General features: G+C 36.1%; 1 protein-coding gene across 18 annotated transcripts in view; it reads left to right on the forward strand.

The window, feature by feature from the left end:
- The window catches only part of UBR5 (ubiquitin protein ligase E3 component n-recognin 5), an 89,611-nt gene that overhangs the window by 20,436 nt on the left and 45,553 nt on the right, over positions 1 to 23,622 (forward strand). For 14 of the 18 annotated variants that reach the window (XM_075141337.1, XM_075141319.1, XM_075141322.1 and 11 more), the window contains exons 5-13: positions 743 to 862; positions 4,009 to 4,198; positions 6,394 to 6,553; positions 13,292 to 13,441; positions 15,420 to 15,631; positions 20,241 to 20,357; positions 20,437 to 20,547; positions 21,306 to 21,460; positions 23,463 to 23,580. In XM_075141337.1, coding sequence (XP_074997438.1) covers positions 743 to 862; positions 4,009 to 4,198; positions 6,394 to 6,553; positions 13,292 to 13,441; positions 15,420 to 15,631; positions 20,241 to 20,357; positions 20,437 to 20,547; positions 21,306 to 21,460; positions 23,463 to 23,580 — 1,333 coding nt within the window. The remainder of the gene's footprint in view (positions 1 to 742; positions 863 to 4,008; positions 4,199 to 6,393; positions 6,554 to 13,291; positions 13,442 to 15,419; positions 15,632 to 20,240; positions 20,358 to 20,436; positions 20,548 to 21,305; positions 21,461 to 23,462; positions 23,581 to 23,622) is intronic. The other 4 variants (XM_075141320.1, XM_075141336.1, XM_075141335.1 and 1 more) reach the window with 3 other exon arrangements.

A 23,622-nucleotide genomic window follows, 5' to 3' on the forward strand; every position in this document is an offset into this window, starting at 1 on the left:
TGGCTGCTTTTTTGGTTTTGTTTTTGTTTGGTTGGTTTTAAACTAGATTGCCTTTGGAATGAGTACTTTGAGTAGATATCTAATGGTTATGGTGATGCAGCCAACAGCCTAGCTTGACAAACTGGTGTAGGAATAAATAGTAGATCTGATTCTAAAAGAAGTGAGACAGGATCTCTTTAACTTCAAGAAACAAACCCCTCCAAAAATAATCCGTATGAAAGAAACTGTGTTAAATTGTTAAGCCTCATGTAGAATCCACTCTGAAAGTGGTCCCATCTGGAGAGTCTCACTTTCTAGACCTGTTGTCTTCAGTCCAGGTAAGTCCCCCTTAATAGGACTAATGGTTCATATTTGAATGTAAACCGCTTCTTAATATCGAAGTAGCATACTCAGGGTCAGGTTTATGGATAGAACACCTGGTGATTACAATTTGTACATTTACGCTAACTGAAAACTTAGCACAGTGGCTAACTCAAATCACTAATTAGCTTAATATGTATTTGCAACTGTGCTATTATGGATTGCCGATGTACCTAAGATCTGTTAGGCATGCTTTCCACTTTCTTTTTCCAGTGTACCTCTTAATATACAGTTAGATTAGTTTGGAATATTCCCCAAGGGTGTTGCTTAAGCTGGTATGTTACCAGACTAAGTCCCTGAGAATTTAGACCTGGGATTCCAGGTTTTGTTCTTAACCCATTTGGGATTGTTTTGTGACTGATTTACCATCTTTTACTTTCAGTTCAAAGTTGAGCAGTGGCTCAGGGGCAGGAAGGACATCCAGGCCAGGCAGGACTAGTGACTCCCCATGGTTTCTGTCTGGTTCTGAAACTCTGGGCAGACTGGCAGGCAACACCCTTGGGTAAGTTTTGATAGGATTGAGGCTGCAATCTGTTTGTTCCATATTTCAGTATATGTGTATACACATATATAAATTGTATGCAGTATGTATAAGGGAACGTATAATTACAGCAGTTGTGTAGGTAGGGTATAATAAAAAAAACTTTACTGACTTGGTTAAAATAACAGATACGCAAGTGACCCTTCAGTACCTAGGATACGGAGCATTCTTCATACATTTGTGAAGAATAACTTAGTTTTGGCTGTGTTGTCTTTTTTTGAACGTGTTTTAGTTCCTTGATTTTGAAAAAGCAGTTTTTTAGAGGGACACTATCAATTCAGACCCTTGTAGGCTAGCAGCATAAAGTAAAATGAATGCATTTATGCAGGAAGAATCTTTATTATCTATGTTTGCAGACATTTGTGTGCTCAGTTTTATTGTGCCTTCCTCTCCTCTGCCCCAAGTAATGAGCGGTGTTTTGGTAGTTGGGGTCTTATACATAGTAATAGGAAGGGAACATTTGGAAAAGGTTGTCGCTCAGAACCTTTAAAATTGTACTATATACTGAATGTACTATACAGATTCAATTTTTTTATCATTACCTTTAAAATTGATGGTGTCCCTTTATATAGCAATATAAATTAATCTTCATTACATAGTCACAGTGAACTCTTCGTTATATGCTTTTGTAAGACATGTTGAACAGTGCTGCTTCCTAAGGTTACTAACCGTAGTAAGGAGAATTGCGTTTACAAACTGTGGTTTCTGCATGTGAATGATCTGTTAAGAGGGAGGAACTACAGCTCTTCCACAAAAGTGAATTTGTTGTTTATGTTATCAAATAAGCTAATTTCATCTGGGGCTTAGTTGCATGAAAGATAACCCACCCCCTTACCCCCCCAAAACTTTTTGTGAAACCTTTGTGCATCTGAACCTAAAATCCATATGTTAAACTTTAAAGGCAAATGGGTATTGTCACGTTACTGTGGAAAATGTAAGATTTTTTTTTCCTTGTTATTTTTACCTGAGCGTAACTGGTTAAAATTGTTTGAATCTATGTGCTTAGGAGACCAACCCTGAAGACTTCCTAATTTCTTCCCTTACATGTTTCAGAACTAGGTAGTTGAAAGTCACTGAACTTGTAGAGTAGCAGTAGACACTATAACTGCTCTGTTAAATGAAGGGAATACTTAACTTAATAAACTGAGTCTAAAAACATTCAAACTGTGGAGCCCTTAGATTAGATCACTGGATTTGGAAAATTGCTAGCATGCTAGTGGGCAGTGGAGAGATGTGGAAAACTAGTAGGTGAGCAGAAATGAGCAGAAAGATTTCCATTCTATATTAATATTTATTCTAGGTTTAGACAGCTTTAATAGGAAGAACTGTGTCCTTATGATCTTTTTTTTTTCTCTATAACAGGATGAAGTTAGGACACACTTGGAATATTTGAATTATTATATAAAAATAAATGGCTTTAACTGTTAGATGTCTTAAGTCTGTCATTGATAGTTTGTAACTTAAATTAGAAAGTGCATCTGTAATAAGTATTAAAATCTAATACGTAACCTTTTCTCTAAACTCACATGTTCCCTGCTCAATTGAGAATTGATGTGTAGGAAGAATTTGATTTCCCCTCAGCCCCCTTCCTTTCCCCTCAGCCCCCTTCCCACCTTTAGAAACAGATTAATGGACTCGTTTTATTTAAAATGTCACATTCTTCTTTGGTTTGGGTTTGGTTTTGGGTTTTTTCCATTTTCAGTAGTATCTTTTTTTTTTGGGTTTGTTTTTTTTTTTTAAGAGTTCTTTTTCTAACTCATGAGACAAGACTTTTCCTAAAGCCATTCTTGAATTGCTTTTTGTTTTGTCATTGTCTGTGTGGTCGCTGGCTAGAATCCTGAAAATGTAGATGTCTCTGTGACTGGGCCTCGTCTTAGGCAGATACTTGAGTTATTTTGTGATTGCACAGTCTTGTCAGGAGGGGGGAGGGGGAAAAACAGCAACAAAAAGAGAGAAAGATACTAGTAATCAACTCAAGCCATAAAATGTAAGACAAGTATTCTTACTTAATTAGTTTTATAGCTACATGTGGTATGCTTTTAATGTGAATTTATTAGGTACTATTTCAGAGAACATACCTTTTTTTTCTAGTCTCATTTTAAATGTTTTTCTTTTTCTTGAAAGGAGATTGAGGATTAGGGTGGTTGAGAGCAGGAAAGTTCTGCTGATACTGATTATTAAATAGCAGTAATACCATATCCAATATCCTTTAAGGTAGATTTGTACAACAAAGTTTGGTTAACCTTGAAGAACAAACTAGAGTCTTTTAGCCGTTCATGAAAACAGAGTATCTAGTCTTACATCCAGAACAGATTCAGTTGACGCAGTTCTGTGGTGTTAAGATTAGTGGATTAGTGTAATGATGGTGAGTTGTCTTTCTACAGATCACTGCCTTTTTACTCCCTTGTTTTGATACTGACTCATAGAAAAATGAAAAAATTTTTCAGTCAGTTTAGGTATGTTTTTGCAGTGTATGCAGTTGGTATTGATTTCTCCAATAGGAATAGGTCCAGAGTAGAGTTATCTTTTGAAAACCATCCATGAGGATCAGAGAATTGTCTAGTGTAAGATTTGTTTTGCAGTAGATTACTTGTTTTTTCCAGTGTAATCTTAAGCAATTTTTTAATGTAAATGAAGTCTCAGAAATTTTAGAAGACCGATCTGAGTATGGTGACCTTCTGTCAAACAGAGTGTACTGACCATGAAGCTGGTGCATATGTGCTTTTATAGTAGGAAGTTAACACCTGAGCATTAAACGTTATGCTGCTGGTACTGTTGCTTTTAGAAACTCTGGGAATTGGTGCGTGCATGTATTTATGTATGTATACATCCACACAACTATATGAGAAGGAAAGAGTGCAACTTCCAGTTGGAGTCTTCTTTTATATTTGTTCTGTGTAATTCAGAAGTTTATGAATTGCCTGGTGTTCTTGTTCTTACTAGTTTTGAGAGATACTTTCATAGTGTTTGTCTATGAAGTCAATCTGCAGTATTTTTCAGAGACTGTCTACAAGTTATTAATAATAAAACTAAAGACTGACTTCTTGAAGTAGTCCCCAAAGTATGCTGCTATATTAAAAAAAAAAATTGTAATCTAAATCTTCTAGAAGTCGCTGGAGTTCAGGGGTTGGTGGAAGTGGAGGAGGATCTTCTGGTAGATCATCTGCTGGAGCTCGAGATTCTCGAAGGCAGACCAGAGTTATACGCACAGGACGTGATAGAGGATCTGGACTGCTGGGGAGTCAACCACAACCAGTGATTCCAGCATCAGTCATTCCAGAGGAACTCATTTCACAGGTACGTGAGCTAGAAACTGCTTGTTGCCAAAAACCTGGACAGCTTCTCATAGCATGTGAACAGGAATGTGTTGTAATAGTAGTGCATTTTCTCCAAGGAGTAACGGCATATAATTGAAAAGATTGACTTTCTCTAGCTGAATTGCTTTTATTCTTAAATATGAAGTGTGAGTGATACACTTTTTTGGATTCTAGAATTTTCATTTCCCAAATTTGCACTAAGGCAAGGTATGTGTTTGATCTAGATGAGGAATATCATGCAGATGGAAGATATACTGAGAAAATCAAATATTTGAGAATTGTATCAAGCACGTAGCTAATAAAGTTAAGTTTCTTGAAGGAGTATAAGGAATGGGGGCTGGTTTACTTTTTTTTTCTTGTTTGATAAAAGGAGTGATCCATTTTAGATTTAAATGAAAGACATTAAACATACCTAATCTCTTCAAAGTACTAATAATTTTTCTTCATGGACACCTCTACTTAATTTTTTATAAATGTAACTGATGAATGTTGGGTATAAATTGCTCTGCTTTTGCCTCTTAATGCACTAAAGCCTGAATAAGCTGATGGACTTTGCATTGTGTGATTAAGTGGAGTTTGTTAAAACAACGTTTTTCTCTATGTTTGAAGAAAATAATACATTCAAAATATGGGAATAGTTAATGCATTTTAATTCTTAGTTCAAAACAAGTTGCTGGTCTACATTTGGAATACAGGTGTTAGTTGCTAGGCCAAAGATCATCTGCTTGCATGCTTTGAATGGCCTATGGCATGACTGGCACAAGATAGGAGCTAGCAGGCAAGGTATCTACAGACCCACCGGTGACAGACTGGCTTCTAGTTCCTTTCTCTTTTTCCATTCAAAACCCAGTAAAAGCTGGGACCTTCTGCCTTCGCAGAGGCAAGTACCAGAAGTGTTGGTTACTCGGAAGTTAGCCCTGCATTCAGGAGGTGGTTTGGTGAGATCACTCCCAGCGGTCTCTTTCAGTTGTGGAGTGGTGGGGTTTTTTTGAGGGTGTTTGCTGACATCCTTGATACCTTACATGAAATAGAAGAACAGACTAATATTCTTTGGTCCAGACAGTTCCATTCTATAATCTAATATGTGGTTTGTTGGTTAAGTTGTAACTTTGCTTCCCTTGCTGTGATCTTTTGCCTTTTTTTTTTTTTAAATAGCATACTTTGTCTACCTTTAAAACAGAAGGTGTCTAAAACATTTTGGGGATAACTCTAAAGGAGACCAATGGGAAAGATCTTCACAGCTGGACTATATAACATAGATTCTACTGTGTCTCAAAAATCTGTAAACTTCTGGCATAAAATGTTATGATTAAAAGTTTACCTTTGTGTGTTGTTAAAAAGTCCCTTTCTGTTTTTGCTTGTCAACAGACCATTTTATTTGGTGCCTCATTTTTAATGTGTTATGAAAACATTCAGTACTGGTTTCTTACCTTCTTCACACAGTTTGTGATCTTCCAGAACTCTGTCATCTTCTCTGGCATTCAGTAGAGGGTAGTCTGTCTGGAGAAGCAAAATGCTCTGAATCGTAGGATTAGTGGAATAGACCAGAATGCTTCTGGTTTTTGTAAATTCATTGCAGCTGTTTAAAATTTGGAAAGTTTTTTTCTGCATTTGCACTTTTGCTAATAAAAATCTAAATGTTGCAGAAACTGCTGAATATAAGCGTTTAGAAACAGAATGTTGAGAAAAACAGAGGAAATAAGGTGGTTACATATTGAAGGGCAGTGGAGAAAGAAACCAATGTCAAAAAGACAGGGATTGAGGTGTAGTTTTGGAACAACAGTTAATTGCAAAACTCAGTCAACATTGCAAACTGTCAATCAAATGATTGACATAGTAAGTTTAAACACTTTTATAGAAACATACAGAACATTCTCAAAAACGAATTTTGCTTATCCTTTAACTATGGCATTAAGCATTTCAAGAAGTAGATTCTAAGATTCCATTAGGAAATTCAGCACCAAAATTGGAATTCAGTGGCCTAGCTTAAACTGAGAGAAGGTTGACTAGCTAGTACAAAATACTGTGAAAAATCTATGTGAGTCTTTGTCTGTATGTACTGTGATTGTCTTTTGATTTTTATTAGACTTCTTTTAGAATTAAGCATTCTTTTCTTATGAATGGTGTTTGGTGAGCTGAGAATGACCAGTAAGCAATTATACTCTGCTCTTACAGGCACAAGTTGTTTTACAAGGAAAGTCCAGAAGTATTATTATTCGGGAACTCCAGCGAACAAATCTTGATGTAAACCTTGCTGTAAATAATTTGTTGAGTCGTGATGATGAAGATGGAGATGATGGGGATGACACAGCAAGTGAATCATACCTTCCTGGAGGTTTGTATCCTGCAACTTTTTATAAGAAAATGCCAATGTGTTCTTATTTTTCTGTATTTAAACACTGACAGTGTGCTCCGTGCTGTGCAAGGTGTGCAGCGAAGACAGTTCTTGCTTATAGGAGCAAAGCCTAAAGATGCACAAAACAAAAGATGCACTAAGATGACTTGAGGAATTAGGTTAGGCATTGAAGAATAACCGTTGACCCTGGTTTTGGGTGTCGTGAAAGTTTGTTTGGTTTTTTTTTTTTTTAAGGATCCCAGGGTTTGTAACATTAGCATTACTTACATCGATATTTTGCTGCTCAACGAGATGCTAAGACTGCTGTGTGGCTTGCTCATAAAAGCTAATTCTAAAACCTTCTAGTAACTTGCATGTTTTTTACTACTAACATATATTCTTAAGATACAGCAGTTTTTGGAGCAAAAATTGTGCAGCTTTTTTTTAATCAAAATGCCTCAAGTGAGGGCAAAACAGCTTATAGTTGTTACAGTTAGATTGAGAATTTATTCTTCATCTCAAGTTCCCCTCATAAATGCTGTAGTATTCTGGCTATACTGGTAAAATGCTGTAATTGAAGTCCAGCTATTTTTGAAATACTGTCTGTCCCATACGATTGCTTTTTATAAAAGACTTTGAGTCTTCTTTTGCATTGGCTAAATAATTTAGGTAATTTTTCTTGCTGAGTAAACATATTTGAAAACATAGCAGCCAAATCTAATGTTTATGTTAGGTGCACTGCATGAAGAGAACACATCTAAACTCTGACTACATATTAGCTTTTCTTTCTGTGTGTCAAAATGACATTTTGATATTTTTCTAATAAATGTTTTTTTTTTCTGCTCATCTGGTTCACCAGGAAGGTTCATGGGCTTCTTCCATCTTTATCTTGTCAATCATGTGATTAGACAAAGGTTTCTTTTTGTTCTGCGGCAAAGGCTTTGTATTTCATTTTGCCTCTTCTAGTTTTGGTTGCATCTGTCAGGCTTCTTCTTTATTTTGCTGTAGAATCAAGAATCCTCTGGTGAAAGGGGTGAAAAATATCTAATTTGAGTCTTGTTTTTTGTGATCAGCATAAAAACATTAGACCAATGCATTGGAGGAAGTACTCTTTCCAAGTATTCAAAGCAGGAGTTCTTACTCTAAGCATAGCTGAATGCATTCCTCCAGAACCGTCCTTCAGAAGATAAATCAGTGTTAGTAGTCATTTACAGGACAAGTTCCTTTTAACCGTACTAACCATCTTTCTACAGTATTAACTATTCTCTTAGTACCTCTTGAGATCATAAGGATTAGCTAATAGGGACCGTCTGACAACCCATGACTGGTAACTTTTATTTGAAGGTGCTTGTGCTACAGTCTGTGAGTCTTTTGTGTTTGAGATAGGTTAAAGTAGTATGCAGAGTTTCACTGTCCTCACTAGCTGTCCAGAAAACAATTTTATCCTTAGCTTAATTTTTAAAGCTTCTCCCCTGTTTTTACTTATCTTTCCTGTAAGGGATTGCAACCTCCTAATATTAGGGGTTTTTTTCCTTTTTTTCTTTTACCCTGCAGAGGAACTGGGCTAACTCTTCCCCAGTTCTTGTGGGAAAAGACATGGAAATGACAACTGAAATTAAACTTGATATGTCTTAACTCCAGTCTTCAAAGACGTAATTCGCAATTTGTAGAACATGCTATGCCTTCTCTGTCTGTCCTAAGTTATTTCAGTTTTATGGGCAAAAATAAGTTTGTTGCACAGAAATGAATTAATTTGGTATCTGAATGTGATCAAAACAGTAGGAAAAGTCTAGCTGAAGACTAGTCAGTGCTGTCATGACTACTGTACTACATTAAGTAGTACAAATTACCAGTCCTCGCTTGTGTCACATAAGCATGCAGGCTAGTTTTCAGGAAAACCTGATGGCCAGAGAAACTTGTCTATAGCTCTCTGGAAAAATACCAACAATCTGTCCTTCAGAACTACGTAGAACCTATTTTTTAAGTCTTTTGCTCTAAAACTTTGCACTTTCCTTGCTTTCACTTGTCATCTCGCTTCTGGATGCTCTTTTGAAGCTGTAACGTCAGAGTTCATAAAAGAAAACTGTAGATAACTGATAAATGCTATATGCATTCAATTCTTAGTCAGGTTTTTATAAATTATTCTGAAAGATAAAGAACTACTTTTTTTTTTTCTTTTTTTTTAAATTATGTCAAATTATGCTTTTAGGCTTTTTGATTTTGTTCCTTCCAAGCACAAAAAAAGCAAATGACAAGACTGCTTTTGCCTCAGGACTTTTGAGGCTCTCGCATTTTGATGAAAAGCATATGCTAACTTTTACTTTCTCCCTTCTGCATGTCTGGTACTTTGTGACCCTTAAATTTAGGGGTTACTGCTCGAAGTGTCCCATGACAGAGAAGCTTTTTTTAAAACACTAACAGTAATTTACAGTTGATTTTAAAAATAAAAATAAAAAAAAAGTAATAGAAGAAGCTAAGATACTTTCCAACCACTGTGAAATTAATAAATTCTTGTTTAATACATCTAATTTCATTAATATATCAGTTATTATAATTCCAGTTAGTATTCTAAAGGTTGTGCATCTGAATTTTTTTAAGGTAACAAAAACATGTCTTAGTTCTTCCTGAATTCTTCAAAATGCCTTAAGTGAAGAGCAGAACTTTACTTTTCTGTACAGATTGCCTTCAATAAGTGTCTCTTAGATATTTATTTTTGGACCCTCATGTACTTTGATTTTGACTTCTCTAATCTAGTCCTGTTTCCTTTGTTTTATGATAGTTAGCAGAGAGGAATGTGGGTTCATTTGATACATAACAAGTACCTAAGGAAAATAATCAAGGTAAAAACTACATAGAACAAGATCATTTAGCATAGAAAAGACTTGAAAATCTCTAGATTAATTTTCCAGCTCATATCAAGCTGTATCAGAGCCGCCTTCTGGGCTTTTTCTTCTGTTAATCTTCTGTAGAAGTTACAATATTTTGTTGTTTGTATAGTTCAGATGTGTGCATGTTTGCTCAGTAACTTCTGCATGATATAGTGGGTTCTTGCTAGTGGGACTTGTGAAACATAGGTTTGGCAACATTCAGACTACTTTGGATTTGGAATTGAGATGAGTTTGTTTAAAAATCCGGGTTTTTTTTAAAGGAGAGAAGAGAGACGGGCTGGTATTGCAGCAGTACTTACTGTATTGGCGTGCAGTGAGGGGAGATGGGAACCAGAGCATAGCGTAGGATCAGTTCAGTGGCTTGCCTTTGGGGAAAACAATTAGGTGTATGTTTTTTCTGTGGTTTTGTTGGTGTGGTTTGGTTTTGTTTTGTTTTATTAAGATGAACTTCAAGTTGGGTAATGTTTTGAATAAATATATCTTATCAAGAAATGAGTTCTGGAGTTCTGTTTGAGTCTGGTTTCCTAGGAAACCAAAATACATGTTTCTCTCCCTTCACTGTCACAGTTTTGCTAATTGAATCCAAACTTGAAAGAGGAGGAGATACTGAAGACATTGAATTCTTGAGTATTTCATAAAAATATGCAGCTGAGGGAGGAGAACTTACGATTGCCCCCTTAAGAGAAAAGGTTTAGTGCAAGCTCAGCTTGAGATTGGAATTGATCTAGGCAATGCATTCAGTTAATGAATCCAGTGATAATGCTACGCATGGAGCTATTGAAAATAAAAATTTTCTCAGTACTTGAATTGCTGCTTGTGTGCCTACTGAAACTTGTTTTTTTTATTGGTGGGGGTTTTTTTGGTTTGTGTTTTTTTAATCTTCTTTCCTCTGCGCTGGATATCCTTTTCCTTCCAATTTTTCAATGGTATTTACTAGTGAATCATAGGTACTTTCTTACCTAAATAGGTTGATCAGAATTATCACATCTAAATGTGAAGGGTGCGGTCTGATTCTGGTCTAACACAGCACAAGAGTTGAATGATACCATCCCATGGGATTTTTCTGAAGAGCAGGAAAATAAAGTCATAGAGAATGCTTTTCCCCTGGATTCTTAAACTGGATGTAGCCTCGCAGTATCTGTGTTTTCACAGCACTAAAAAAATTCTAGTGATGTTTGAAGGGGAGTGGATTTGGCTCTTGTCCCTACTGGTTTTAGCACCTTTGTTTGCTGGTATAGAAAATGGAAGAAGGGGGATCTCTTGCAGAAATATTGGAAGAAAATTAAAATCTGATTTGAAGCTGAAATAAGAGGATAAGAAAAGGCTTCATTTCCTCACTCGTCTTAATACATTTAGCCAAAAACCACAAAGTTTTGGTTCTTAAGTCTGATGGCTTGAATTTTTACTTTCCTTTTGGGAAACACAGCTAAACTCAAGATGCCTAACATGGTGGAAAGTGTGTGTGTGTGTCACAAGTTAGCGTGTATTTTCGGTCAAGAGGATTTCTGGCTTAGCTTACCTTAAAAAAACATATTGTCCAATTTGAACGAGGCTGGAAAGTTCTTTTCTGTACTGGCCAATCCTGTTCCTAAAAAGAGATAAAAGTTTTTTTGCAATTTTTGGCTGGATAGTGACCAAAAAAAAAAAAAGAACGAGTTGCTAGATTGTAGAGGTTGGAGCTTACCTAGGAAGAGATGGTTGTGGTGGGTGTGGGAGGAGGGGAGAGGAGCAGAGTGTGAATATTGGGAGGTACGACAGAGCCTTGGCTGTGTTTCCAGCTCTTAAAGTCTGGAGCTTGCAAGTTGTCACTGTTAAGGTGAGGTGTACTGCTGCTTTATCATTGCGGAAAGCCAGTGGAAGATAGATAAAGTAGCAGGCAGGATAAGGCCACTCTGAGTGATCAGAGGTGTTTTAGTAAGGCACAGCCTGTTTGCCAAATCTGATTTTTTTTTACTAGGATTTCCAAGCAGTCTGTCAAAGATGACTTCCTAAAACGTGCTGCATGAACCATTAAGTCCCAAATGAATCACAGATTACACTTGAGTGGATTACTTATTTAATGCAGAAGGCATTCGTGCAGGTCTTGCTTGCTTTGAAATCCACCGTGCTCACTAGTTACAGCGCTGTTTTTCTGGGGATAGCTGGTTGTAGTTGGTATGTGTTACATTTCCTGGAGATGAGAGCTTAAAAATTTAAGGATGAATATTCTGATGTGCAGGGATGTGAGAGTCTCTAACACTTTCAATATCAGTAAGTGGAACAGTTAAGTGAATTAATACTGGGTGTAAGTGTGGACTTCTGGCTCCTTTTCAGTTTTTGGATACCCTCTCCTTTGCATCCCCTCCCTCCGCCCTTCATCCAAACACTGAGAAAAGGACCCATAATAATCAGTTCTTACTGTTAAGAATGTTTTTATTTAACTTCAAACCTTGATTTCTAGCCACTGTTTTGTTTTATGCTTACGATGAGGTAGGGGCTGAGAACTGGATGTGTTGAAATGACAGGTGCTCCTTCTGTGCTTCCTGAAGGGACTCTGTGTTAGCTTCACGAGTGGTTTAAGCAGATGAGGTTGTCCTGCTGCCAGAAGGAGCTATCCTGCCATTCCCTTGCATGGTGGTGAGGTTTGTGTGCCTGCATGGGTTAGCTGAAACCTAATTTTTGGAGCCTGATTTTTCAGTCAAATTTGCTTGAAATTTTGGGAAGAGGCAGAATTGTCTCCTTTGGCAGCAGTGGGGTCTGGTCAGCTTTGCTGCATGTGATGAGGCACCACCTTTTGGGCTCTGTTTGACAACCGGTTAAGTCAGTCTGAAGACTGCTTCCCACCTTACTTCTATACCCTATGAAGTATTGTTTCGAGCCAGGTGAATGCGCTGGTTGTAGATTTAGAAATCCCACCTCGCCCCAAGGAGGCACCTGCCACAGGGATGAAGGAGGGAAGTAGGACTGTCCTTTCTGTAGCAGCAAGATGGTAGTCAGGTTTACTTGTCTTGACAGTCCATATTGCTGGACTTCAATAAGTTACATGAATTTTCGGTAGCCTCTTTTGTGTGTGGATAATAGCTATAGTTTTGTAAATGGAAGGAAATCATTTTATACTTTAACGATGATCAGTATTTCAGAGAAACGCAAGTTTTCTAACATAGAAGCTAGGGCAGTCACAGTATTTAAGTTAATCTTTTTTGTTTTGGTTGGTTTTTTGTTTTTGTTTTTTTTTTTTAACTGCATGGTATTAAAAAATGGTGCTTTTTCCAGATAACTGTTGTTGTTCTTAATGTAGCTACCATTTAAAGCTTTGTACTGAGAGCTGCAAGCTACTAGCCTGTGAATTAAACAAGTACGTCATTCTCTGAAAGAAACGTTCCTTGGAGGAACGTACAGTCTTTGACATCAAAGACGTGGCTTTCTGAAGGCCAGCTTTCACCATCAATTCTGTCCTCCCTTAATTCTAGGTCATCTTTGGAGTTCTGCATTACGTGCATGAGTGTGTGTGCACATGTGTGTATATGTATCTATCATATCCTAGTGCTTTGCTCTTTCAAGTGACAGGCTAAAGTTTGAATTTCTGGGTTACAGAAAAATGTGTTTTGGGCAAGTCTTGTTTGGGAAATGTGGTTAGGTAAGTGACAGAGCAGTTCTTGTAGGGAAACTGGTTTTGTTCACTAGTCCGCTAAGCTTGATTGTAAATGTGGTTGCATAGGAGGCACATGAGTTTGCACTGGTGAATCTGAAGAGCAGAAATTTAATTAATAGATAGGATTTTTTTGTTTTGATATTTGTTTAGTTGATGGTCTCTCTAGCTGATGTTTTAAGTAGCTGATTATTCACTTAAGACCCTTGTCTCCTCTTATAGAGGATCTTATGTCTCTTCTGGATGCTGACATACATTCTGCTCACCCAAGTGTCATTATTGATGCTGATGCTATGTTTTCAGAAGATATTAGTTACTTTGGTTATCCATCCTTTCGGCGCTCATCACTTTCCAGGCTAGGCTCATCCAGAGGTAATTTTGCACCTTTTTTCTTTGTAATAAGTAGTTTGCTGTGGAAAAAGTTAGTGATAGTACACACTGGTGGTTTAGATTCTGATTTAATGTGAAAGCAGACTGTGATATGTTGTCAAATATAGAGTAGACAAATAGACTGTTACTCATTATCAAAATTATTAATGAATTCCTAATATTAGCAGGTAAGTTCTGCAAGAACCTTAATAGTGATGTATTTTAAATCTAATTGTTGATCATTGGTGTTGCAAGGTGTTATAAAATTTTTGCATGTTAAGTTTATTTTAAACCGTAGTGTAAGTACCTACTAATACATAGATTGCATTACAAATATTTAATTTGGCTCAAAAATGAGTAACAATTGATGACATGCAGCATTCTTAATATCTTTTTTTTCCCCCTCCCTCTTTCTTTTGGGTTGCTCTTTGTTCATTGTTCTTCGTATTTCCTTAATTGTTCCATTACAGAAGTTACCTTTATGGAATGAGGAACTTTAGATACTAAGGAGGGAGAAGAAATCTAAATTTTTCTTTTTGGAAGCATTTTTATAGTTGGATAAGGAGAACTATTGGCAGCTGATAAAACAACCTTGTTGAGCAGTGTTAAGGCGTTTTACTTTTTTTTTTTTTTTAAAAAAAAAACCATATTACACTTAAACGATTTATAACAGACCATGCAGCAGCTTCCTATCTTTTTGAAGCTGTTGTGCAAATGCCTAGAGTATTTCCAAACTGTTAATCCAACCTCTGCTGTGATTGTTTGTTTAGTACAGTTTTGTTGCCTTTCATGAACATGTTTTAGTATATTAATTGTTGAACACATAAGTTCCTGTTACAAAATTATTAGTCAGGGGTCAGTGTGATGTTTGCTAGAAAATAAGTACAGTACTTGATGAAATGTATCTGTAAGACAAGCTGTCGTGTTTGGCTTATGTAAAAACTTTCCCATTTGTCTAATATAGCAAAAGACCCAAGACTCGGCATAATTTGTTGAAACTATGATATAATAATGTGGTCATCTCATACATGTAATTCCAGTTGATTTTTGTGAGCATAAGTGAAGTACTTAATAGGTTAAATGCATTATGTGCATGTACGAATATTCAGCATCTGACATAACTCCTTCTAAATTCCTCCTTTTTTTTCCTTTCCTAAGGTTATTCTATATAAGACGTTACCACGAATTTTATAATCCTTATTTTCCATGCATAGTTGACTCTTGGAAAGTTAGTTTGATTACCTGATTTAAAAAATTTATCTGCATGAGCGAACTGCAGAGTACTGGCTTTAGACAGTTTGTAGGCCAATTGGAGGGGAAGCATTTTGGTAAGGAACATTTTCCTACAAGGATCCTTTTTAAAACTTGTCTGACTCTTGAAAAGTTTTCATTTGATCTACTCAAAACAGATACACTTTAATTTATTAAATCCAGTCCTATGGAATATTGCTTTAAACAAAAGGGGTTGGATTATCAAACATGTATACGAGAGGTTTTTTTAATGTTTGCTTTCTTTAACCTTTTCAAATTACGTTTTTTTTGGGAAAGTTGTTATGAAACTCTCTAATAAATACTCTTTTTTGGTTTGCATAAAGATACCTAACAGACAATATTGAGTTAGATTTTTTTTGTTGTTGTTGTTACTACATTGATAACACAATACTACAAAACTCTGCATATGGTACTATAAAACTTTAAATTGCAATGTTAAATGTATTTGGCCTCATGATGTGAGTGAAAATGCTTTAGCATTCTTTTATAGAGCACAAAACTGTAAGACTTCTTTATTTCTAGCTTATTTTTATGTTTAGTAATTCTAAAGTACATATGCTTGAAAGGGTTAATATATTGAATGTTGCATGTCAGGACTTTATTTTTAATCTGTGTGAGTAGATTTAACTGCTGTTAGTTGCATCCTGAAGGGTCTTTACTAGAGAGTGGCTTACTTTTATCCCACTGGTGTGACCCAATTGCATACCAGTTCTCCTTCTTCCCTTAGAGAGAGACTCTGAGCTGTTGCGTGAACGTGAGTCCGTTTTACGTTTGCGTGAACGAAGGTGGCTTGATGGAGCCTCATTTGATAATGAAAGAGGCTCTACAAGTAAGGAAGGGGAACCAAACCTGGACAAGAAGAATACACCTGTTCAAAGTCCTGTTTCTTTAGGAGAAGACTTGCAGTGGTGGCCAGATAAGGTATTGAAATTGTTTTACTATTTTATTTGCATGCCGTGCAATAGACCTGTTTATTTTTTCCAAATAAATACTCTGTGTTTCCTTGTTGAGTATCACATCTCAGTTTATGTGAGATAACGTAATAAAGCATATTCTTTATTATGCATAAGTAAATAACTAGTTACACCCTTATAGCTGCGCTTCTGTTATTACTGTTTCAATTTTCTTCTCCATGTGTTTTGAAGGCACTGCTGTAGATCATAAGGTTTGGGTTTTTTCTTTTTTGTTCTTTTTTTACTTAAGTGCTCAAAGCATTTAATAGGCAATAGGAAACTCATGGAACAATTTAAACTATCCTTCATCAAGGAAAACTTTTTTTGATTAGCATTATTATTCCCAGAGATACTTTCAGTTTGTGTGGATCAGGCTTTTAAGCAATAACTGAAAGTTGACATTTATTTGCAGTTGTGTTTCGAGTTGACCAATAACTTAAATGAGTATTGGTTGCTCCTTCAGAGACCCTTTGGCTTTGATTAGCTGGTTTTCTTTGTAACCCTAATTCCATTTTCAAGGCAAGTAGTAATTCCCACATGAGATATAAGAATAATAGGAACACCAGCTATATGTTGCTAACTGGGTATCTGTAGTCATTTTCTTTATGAATTACCTAGATGCTTGGGGAAATGACTTTAAAAAACAAACCAAACCAAACCCAAACCAACCAACCAAACCAAAAAACTTCCCAGGAATGCAAGTGATAACCTATGTTTATTAGACCAAATTTTATGGACTTGGGGTGTCTTTCTAGTGTTCCTATTTCTGTCTGTCCACAGTATCTGTGAGGTTGCTATTTTGATATGTCACGCTTTCTTTTTCTATGTGTCTGTTTTTTCCTTTCAGGCTAAATATAGATAGAGAGCTTGAAGAGGGAGGTGAATTTAGAGGCTTATTTCTGCTTACAGCAGCTCACATTTAGCTGCTATCATCTTCATTCAGGCATTCAAACTGAGAAATTAAGATACCTGAATAGAATGTTTGTCTAATAGTTGTTCTCCCAACCAGATCTTTTATGTCTAACGTGTGATTTTATTTTTTTCAACCAGTAACGTTGAACTTCTTTTCAGTGAAAATTGACAGCTTTTGTCCCCCTTGCTTTGTCATAATGGTAGAATGTGAGAGTCATCTAGCTTGGGTAGAGAGAGATTTCAGGGGTTTTAGCATCAAAGAATAAATGTAGTTTAGATTTGGAATACTAACGTATCTTTTTTATTTCCACTCTTGTGTTTTGGTAACATTATTGTGGCCATTATTACTCTTGTGGTTTTTGTTTTGTTCTGTTTTTTTACTACTTTAGGAATGTTTTTCCTGTTAAGCCCATTCTTCTCTCTGGCCCTGAAACTTAGTTACGAAATTAGGTTGGTTTTTTTTTTTTTTCCACTGGATGGGGTGTTTTGTTATTTGCAAACTCAGCAGATCCTGCCCTAGGACAATTACTGCAGTCTTTTATTGCGCATCTTTTATGGAATTAACTTGCTGTGATATCTAATTGCATGCTTGTTCAATTCAAATATACTGAACTTCTTCCAAGATACCTGTTTGCATATGCACTCATATAAACCCTAGCTTCCAGTTAAATGAAGGTGTCTTACTGGAAAGGCCTTTTATCTTTATCCAAAAGTAGTTAAACTTTTCATCCTGTCCTTCAGCTGAACATTCATAAGAAATTGTTCTGCATCTTTCTTGCTATAGCCCCACTTTGAAGTTTTGGTGGTGGTATTTTCCAACAGAAGTTCTTCAAGGTGAATCCTGAGGGAGATGATTTAGCTGAGAGGCCAGTTCAGATGTTTCTTCCATTCTGAAAATTGGAAAGGAGATCTTGAAGTGTTAATGGAAAAGACAGTGAGCTAGGGGAGAGGTTAAAGGACATGAGGAATCACTACAAAATAACCAATCTTGTTTACAAATATTTTTCCTTCATTTTTCATTATTTTGACATTTAGCATTTCAGATGGAACTGTAGTAGTCCATGATGAGGATGGTTAACTTGCGTTTATGGGAGGTAAAGTACCAACCTGAAAGGAATGGACGAAACTTTTGGAAAACTGATAATGTTCCCAAAGGCATCAATTTCACCCACAATCTGAGACTAATGGTGTTGAGACATGTTGCATAGGTACTGAGTTTTCTCCACCAAATAAGTGAAATCAACTGCTCAAGAATTGAAGTCAATCAGTGAATTCTTCTGATAGTTCAAATCTTGTTGGACTATAGTACTATTAATCTACACTGCCACGAATTAACATTGTGCCATGCATATCAGAACCGCTCTGTAGTATGGCAAGTATGGCCATTTTTTTCCTGCTAGGCTGTAGTTAGGTGCAAGCTGAGCCTTTAGTTTGTTCAAGTAGCTATATTCTGTTTAGCTATTGAGATTTGAAGATTTTGTCAGCGATCTGTATCATCTTCAAGTTATGTAATTTCTCTCGTCTGAAGTCAGAATTTATAGTTGAACACACAAGACTGGTTACAGAACCAGAGCTGTCATGTCATATCTTTGTGCCTTTAGTCTTTTGAATGGCCTCATGGAAGTATATGTAGCATTGGTCCTGTAGCACTTAGATCACAACTGCTAATATTTTGATGGAAGGGAGAGAAGAATTTTCAATGGCAAGTCTCTTTAGTGTTGAGCTTGTGGTATAAAACTGTTTATTAAAAGTTGTAAAACATATTAGCAAGATTAAAAGTCATAATGATACTGTCTTGGAGCAAAAATTAATCGCTTTCCATACTTTGAGGCATTAGGCCAGATAACTTCTGAAGATTCATTTATGCTGATGAAGTAAAGATGCATCTGATTAGACTACAGTAAGTTCTGATGGCAGTTCTTTCTCAGAATATGCAATATTTATATGATGGCAAGTATTAATCATGACACAGATTGGCATTCGTGCTACTTCTGTGCTATGTTGGTACATGCCCTCCAGAGTAAAATAATTCTCTTATGATTTAACTAATTCTAGATCCTGTTATCAGGGTATAAAAAAGAATTGCTTGTGATTGCGTCTGTCTTCTCCTGCTGCCTTCTTTCTCTTCTTTCCCAAAATATTGGTAAACATTTTGAGCTGTCGGTAAGAGATGTGCTGAATCCCATGTTATTCGAGGACACATTCACACCTTTTGAAATGTGCACCTTTGGGCATGAAAATAGTAAAAAAAAATAGTGTGAATCCAGATTTATGAAACTAAAAATGTTTCCACTTGTAAACTTCTGTAGCTGAAAGAGAAGTCTCTTAAAGGACAGATAAATGTACTGGATGGTGGGCTTTTTTTAATAGTCTGACAAGAGTTCAGTTTCCCATCAGATGGTTGAATTGCTTAAATGTGGTATATTGAAATCTAAGAGAGGCAGCTAAAGATATTGATCTGGGAGGTCATTACTACAGAGAAGACTAGTTATCATGTACCTGTCTTTCAGATTTGTAGCTGTAGAAGACAGCATTTGGTTTTATACTAATTGAAGGGTTTTTTTTGTTTTTAAAAGCTGTATTCTCCAGTAAGTGGAAGGGAACTTTTAGTTGTTACCAGTAAAGAAGTTTAGAAAGAACATGGTTGTTCTATAGCTGCACTTGCTGAGGAGCAGCAAATGAACAGGCCTTACAAATGTTTCTCAGTAAACAGAAGTAAATGTTTTGTGAAATCACTGAAATTCACAGGTAGTTTGAGATTTGTTTCAATGCAAGGGGGAACAGGAACTTGGAAAAAGTGAGGCTGTAACTGTTGCGTAGTTGCTGCAACATTGAAATACAACCAAATCTAAGAGCGGGGAAAATAGGCCTGTGAGATGCAGGTGAGGTACAGATTGAAGCAATTGAGCAAAGCGGTACTGTCTAGGTAGCAGAAAGATGCCATAAGTAGAAAGATGCCATACGAGTTTTGGTAAAATGTTAAAAGGAGAAAAGGGCGGGGTGGGGAATAACCCGTAATTAGAAGCTTTTCCAGCATATCAGGTCATAATGATGCATTAATGTGACATGTAACACCCAGATTTTCTTTTTTTTATAAACTTGATCTTGTTTGCAGTTATTTACCTTCAGAAGTGAAAGATAAGGATTGTTTAATTGATGAGGCAGTGACTTTGATAATTGATTTCTTGGGTAGTACTCTTCATGAGTATGCTTAGGAATGGAATAATGGAACTATGTTGCTTTTCTGTTAATTTCAAAAAAACAGAATTTTAGCGGGAAACTTTTTTTGAAAAATGTCAGAAGTCAAGAGATCTTCCCATCTTTAATTCTATGAGCAGTGTTGTGTTCTTAAAATGTTGTGGAAGCTCTTAATAAACTGTCCAAGTTAATTGCCATGTATACGTTATTGCTAAACTTCAGGAAAATAATATCTATTGCTTTCTTCCCTCACTGTCTCAGAAGCAATAATGCTTTTTGTGTGTGTGTTTGTCTGAGGGCATGCTGAGCGTGAGACAAGCTGGATATGTCTTTATTTTCAAGTTCAACATTCATGGGAACTCTGAAAAAAAACTGAACAGTTACAAATTAATTTTTTTGCATTTATGTATTTTTATATATATATTTATAATATTGCTGTCTTAGACCTCGTATTTATGTATTTGTAGGATGGAACAAAGTTTATTTCTATCGGAGCTCTGTACTCTGAGCTCGTGGCTGTTAGCAGTAAAGGAGAACTCTATCAATGGAAGTGGAGTGAATCAGAGCCGTACAGAAATGCACAGGTACTGTACATCTTTAAATGCTTACCTTCAGAATGATTTATATGCTTTGAATATCTAAAGTATTTTTTTGTTTCCAAAGAATCCTTCGCTACATCATCCACGAGCCATGTTCTTGGGATTAACCAATGAAAAGATAGTGCTCCTTTCTGCAAATAGTATTAGAGCAACTGTTGCCACTGAAAATAACAAGGTATGAGTTGTGTGCTGGTTGCTGAATTTGACAAAATTGGTTTTTTCAGTTTCTTGCAGTATATTTAGAGAAGTTGATTCTTCAGCTTCATCAGTAGTAGGAAGTACTTAATTCGTTCGTTCATTCTACTTCTTTTCCTCTATATGGATGTAAGAACAAAACAGAAACCCAACTGGTGTTTTGTAAAAATGCAAAAAGGTTAAAAAAAAAAAAATCTGGCAGATTTACAGCTGAAACAGTGAAAAGATACCTGTTTTACCTGATTATCCAAAATACTTGACTTTTTGCTGTTGCAGTAGAGACTGACACTGGTTTAAGAAGCTTGTTAATGTTCTATATGTATTTACTAAGAAAACTAAGAGTATTGACACTTTCAGTGCTGCAAAGTAAGTTATCTAAATATGCTTTTCTGCCCAGTTAAGAGTTAACTTGAAACTGATTTGGTAAAGTATATGCACTTGTTGAAGTATTTTTATGGCACAGCTCTGTATTTTTTTTTTTTTTACCTTTTTTGGTTTTGCTGGGGACTGGAAATAGACAAAAAAAAATCCTGAAAAGCTCTTTTCTGGGGAAAGAAAAGGCGGTAGGGGATAAAATTCCAGAGGGAATCATTGTTTGTTTTTTGTTTTGTTGTGTGTTTTTTTTTTTTTTCCTTTCAAAACCAGTAAATATTACATTAAAGGTGCAACAAAGGTGGAACTTTTCTTTTTTCTTTTTTTCACCTACCTCCTCTGTTCCTTTTTTCCCTTCTCCCTTAGGTTGCTACATGGGTAGATGAAACTTTAAGCTCCGTAGCTTCTAAATTAGAACACACTGCACAGACATACTCGGAGCTTCAGGGAGAACGGATTGTTTCTTTACATTGTTGTGCTCTTTATACGTGTGCTCAACTAGAGAACAACTTGTATTGGTGGTAAGTAAATACTGGGTTTATGTACAACAGTGTAGCTCCACTGGATGTCTTCTTGTCCTTGGCTCTGAGAAGCATTGCAAAACTACTGATCCACAGTTGTTCTGAGTTCTGTAACTCTGCACTTGAGCTTAGGTTCCCTTTTTAAAGTATATTTATTCTCCTCTTTAATGCCTAAAGCTTTTGGATCCAATTATAACATCTTTAAAAGAATAAGGTTATTCTTTTAGGAGATGTGTATAAATGCTTTAGCATTCAGATATATCAGTACTAAACAGTATCAGAGAATAAACGTCTTTATGCCTTTCAGGCCTTTTTCAGATTATAGATATGGAACAAACTTACCCACATATGAGGTCCACATTCTTCTGTCAGGCTCTGTTAGAAAATTTGGTCTGTTAATTTATGGTCCAAATCTTAAAGAAGGGAGAAATAACATCAGATGCTCCCTCTGGAGCTTGTTGTTAAAATATAACACTTTTATACATTGTAAAATATGAAAGGTTAGTTAAAATATTTTAACTAACAATTTGATAATGAGGAAGCCTGTGTTTAAAAAAAAAAAACCAAAGCAACCAACCAAACAAAAAAATCCCCAAACCCTCAAAAACAACACTCCCAAAAGAGCTCTGATATGAATTTCTAATTTGAGTGAATTCATTGAATATTACTAATGCATTGTCAGTATGCATTATTTTTGTCAGTGTGTCAGGAGTTGTTGCATTACATATCATGTCCAAAGCTTAAGTAGCTTTTAGGCATGGGTGAATTAAATACTTGATGATGAGTTGGAAATCAGAGCATTGAAAATTGATTCTATGAAGCAGCTTTCTCATTAAATTCTAATAACTCCCTGGAAAATATTTAAGTAGAACTGTAGCTAGGCTTATAAACTTAAACACAGACGTATTTTATTCTAAATTCTAGTCCCAAATCTCAAAATTAGAGCTCTCTGGTTCTTGGCCCTTTTGTTATGTCACAGCTGTCATACCTCATTTAGAGTAATTACTCTTAGTATAGAAACTAATAAGCCATAACATTGGAGATACCTGGCTATTAGAACCTGCCATCTTTACCGCTTTTAGAATAATCGGTGCAATATATAAAAAGACTTACTAGCATTTATATGTAATCTTTGAAAGCAATTTATTTATTAACCAACATGTCCTTTCTGGGAGGGTTTAAATGTCAGCAGTGGTAATTTTATGTTAATCAGATTGATGTAGACAGAAGCTTCTCTTATTATTGGTATCCTTAGTTACAATGGTCTGTAGTACACTAGACAGGATTTCAGTTTCCAGTGTTGCACAGGACTGATGTTTTTCATGTTTTACTTAACATGAAGGAGGTTTTCCAATAAAAGCATCTAACTCTAACTCTAACTGACTAAAACATGAAGTATCAAAATAATAAGCATGCTTAACTGTGTACGTAGGCGTTATTTTCAGCTAAACTGACTGGATCCAATTACAGAAGGAGTGTCCTTTTTTCCCTTCTTGTAGCTTAAGTCTGTCATAAGAGTCCTAGACTCCTTCAGCCACATCCCCAGAGAGAAAGTGAGGCTTTTAGAATTTCAAAACAAAAAAGCTTATCCTGTTCCCCAATGACTGCAAATTCTGGAAATTATCACTAGTTGTGGGAAAGATATTCTCAAGTTCAGAGGGGACAACCTGCAACTTGAAAGCTGTGACTGGAGCGTACCATCTGCGACAAAGGTCTTGCAGCATTTTGGACTAGAAGGAAAGCCATTTGGCAGTGACATATCTTATGTGCTCTCTCTCTTCTTCCTCCTCCTAATAAATTTGAGTTGAGATGAATTTGGAAAGTGGGGGTGAATATAGAAAAAGATGTCATTTCTACAGTGCTTTGAGATTTTGGAGAAGGTGGCCCAGAGATTTGTATGTTTTATCATGACTACATTAAGCAGAAGGAATAACCTGTTCAAAGTTATAAACAAAGCATTTCTTTCATAGCCTTTTTTTAAATAATATGCGTTTTTCCACAGGGGTGTCGTTCCTTTCAGCCAAAGGAAGAAAATGCTAGAAAAGGCCAGAGCAAAAAATAAAAAGCCAAAGTCTAGTGCTGGTATCTCTTCTATGCCAAACATAACTGTTGGAACCCAGGCAAGTGCAACTGTCACAAGTGGCATTTTTACAGTGCTATAT

Source organism: Calonectris borealis, chromosome 2, assembly GCF_964195595.1.
Source record: "Calonectris borealis chromosome 2, bCalBor7.hap1.2, whole genome shotgun sequence".
Lineage (NCBI taxonomy): Eukaryota > Metazoa > Chordata > Aves > Procellariiformes > Procellariidae > Calonectris > Calonectris borealis.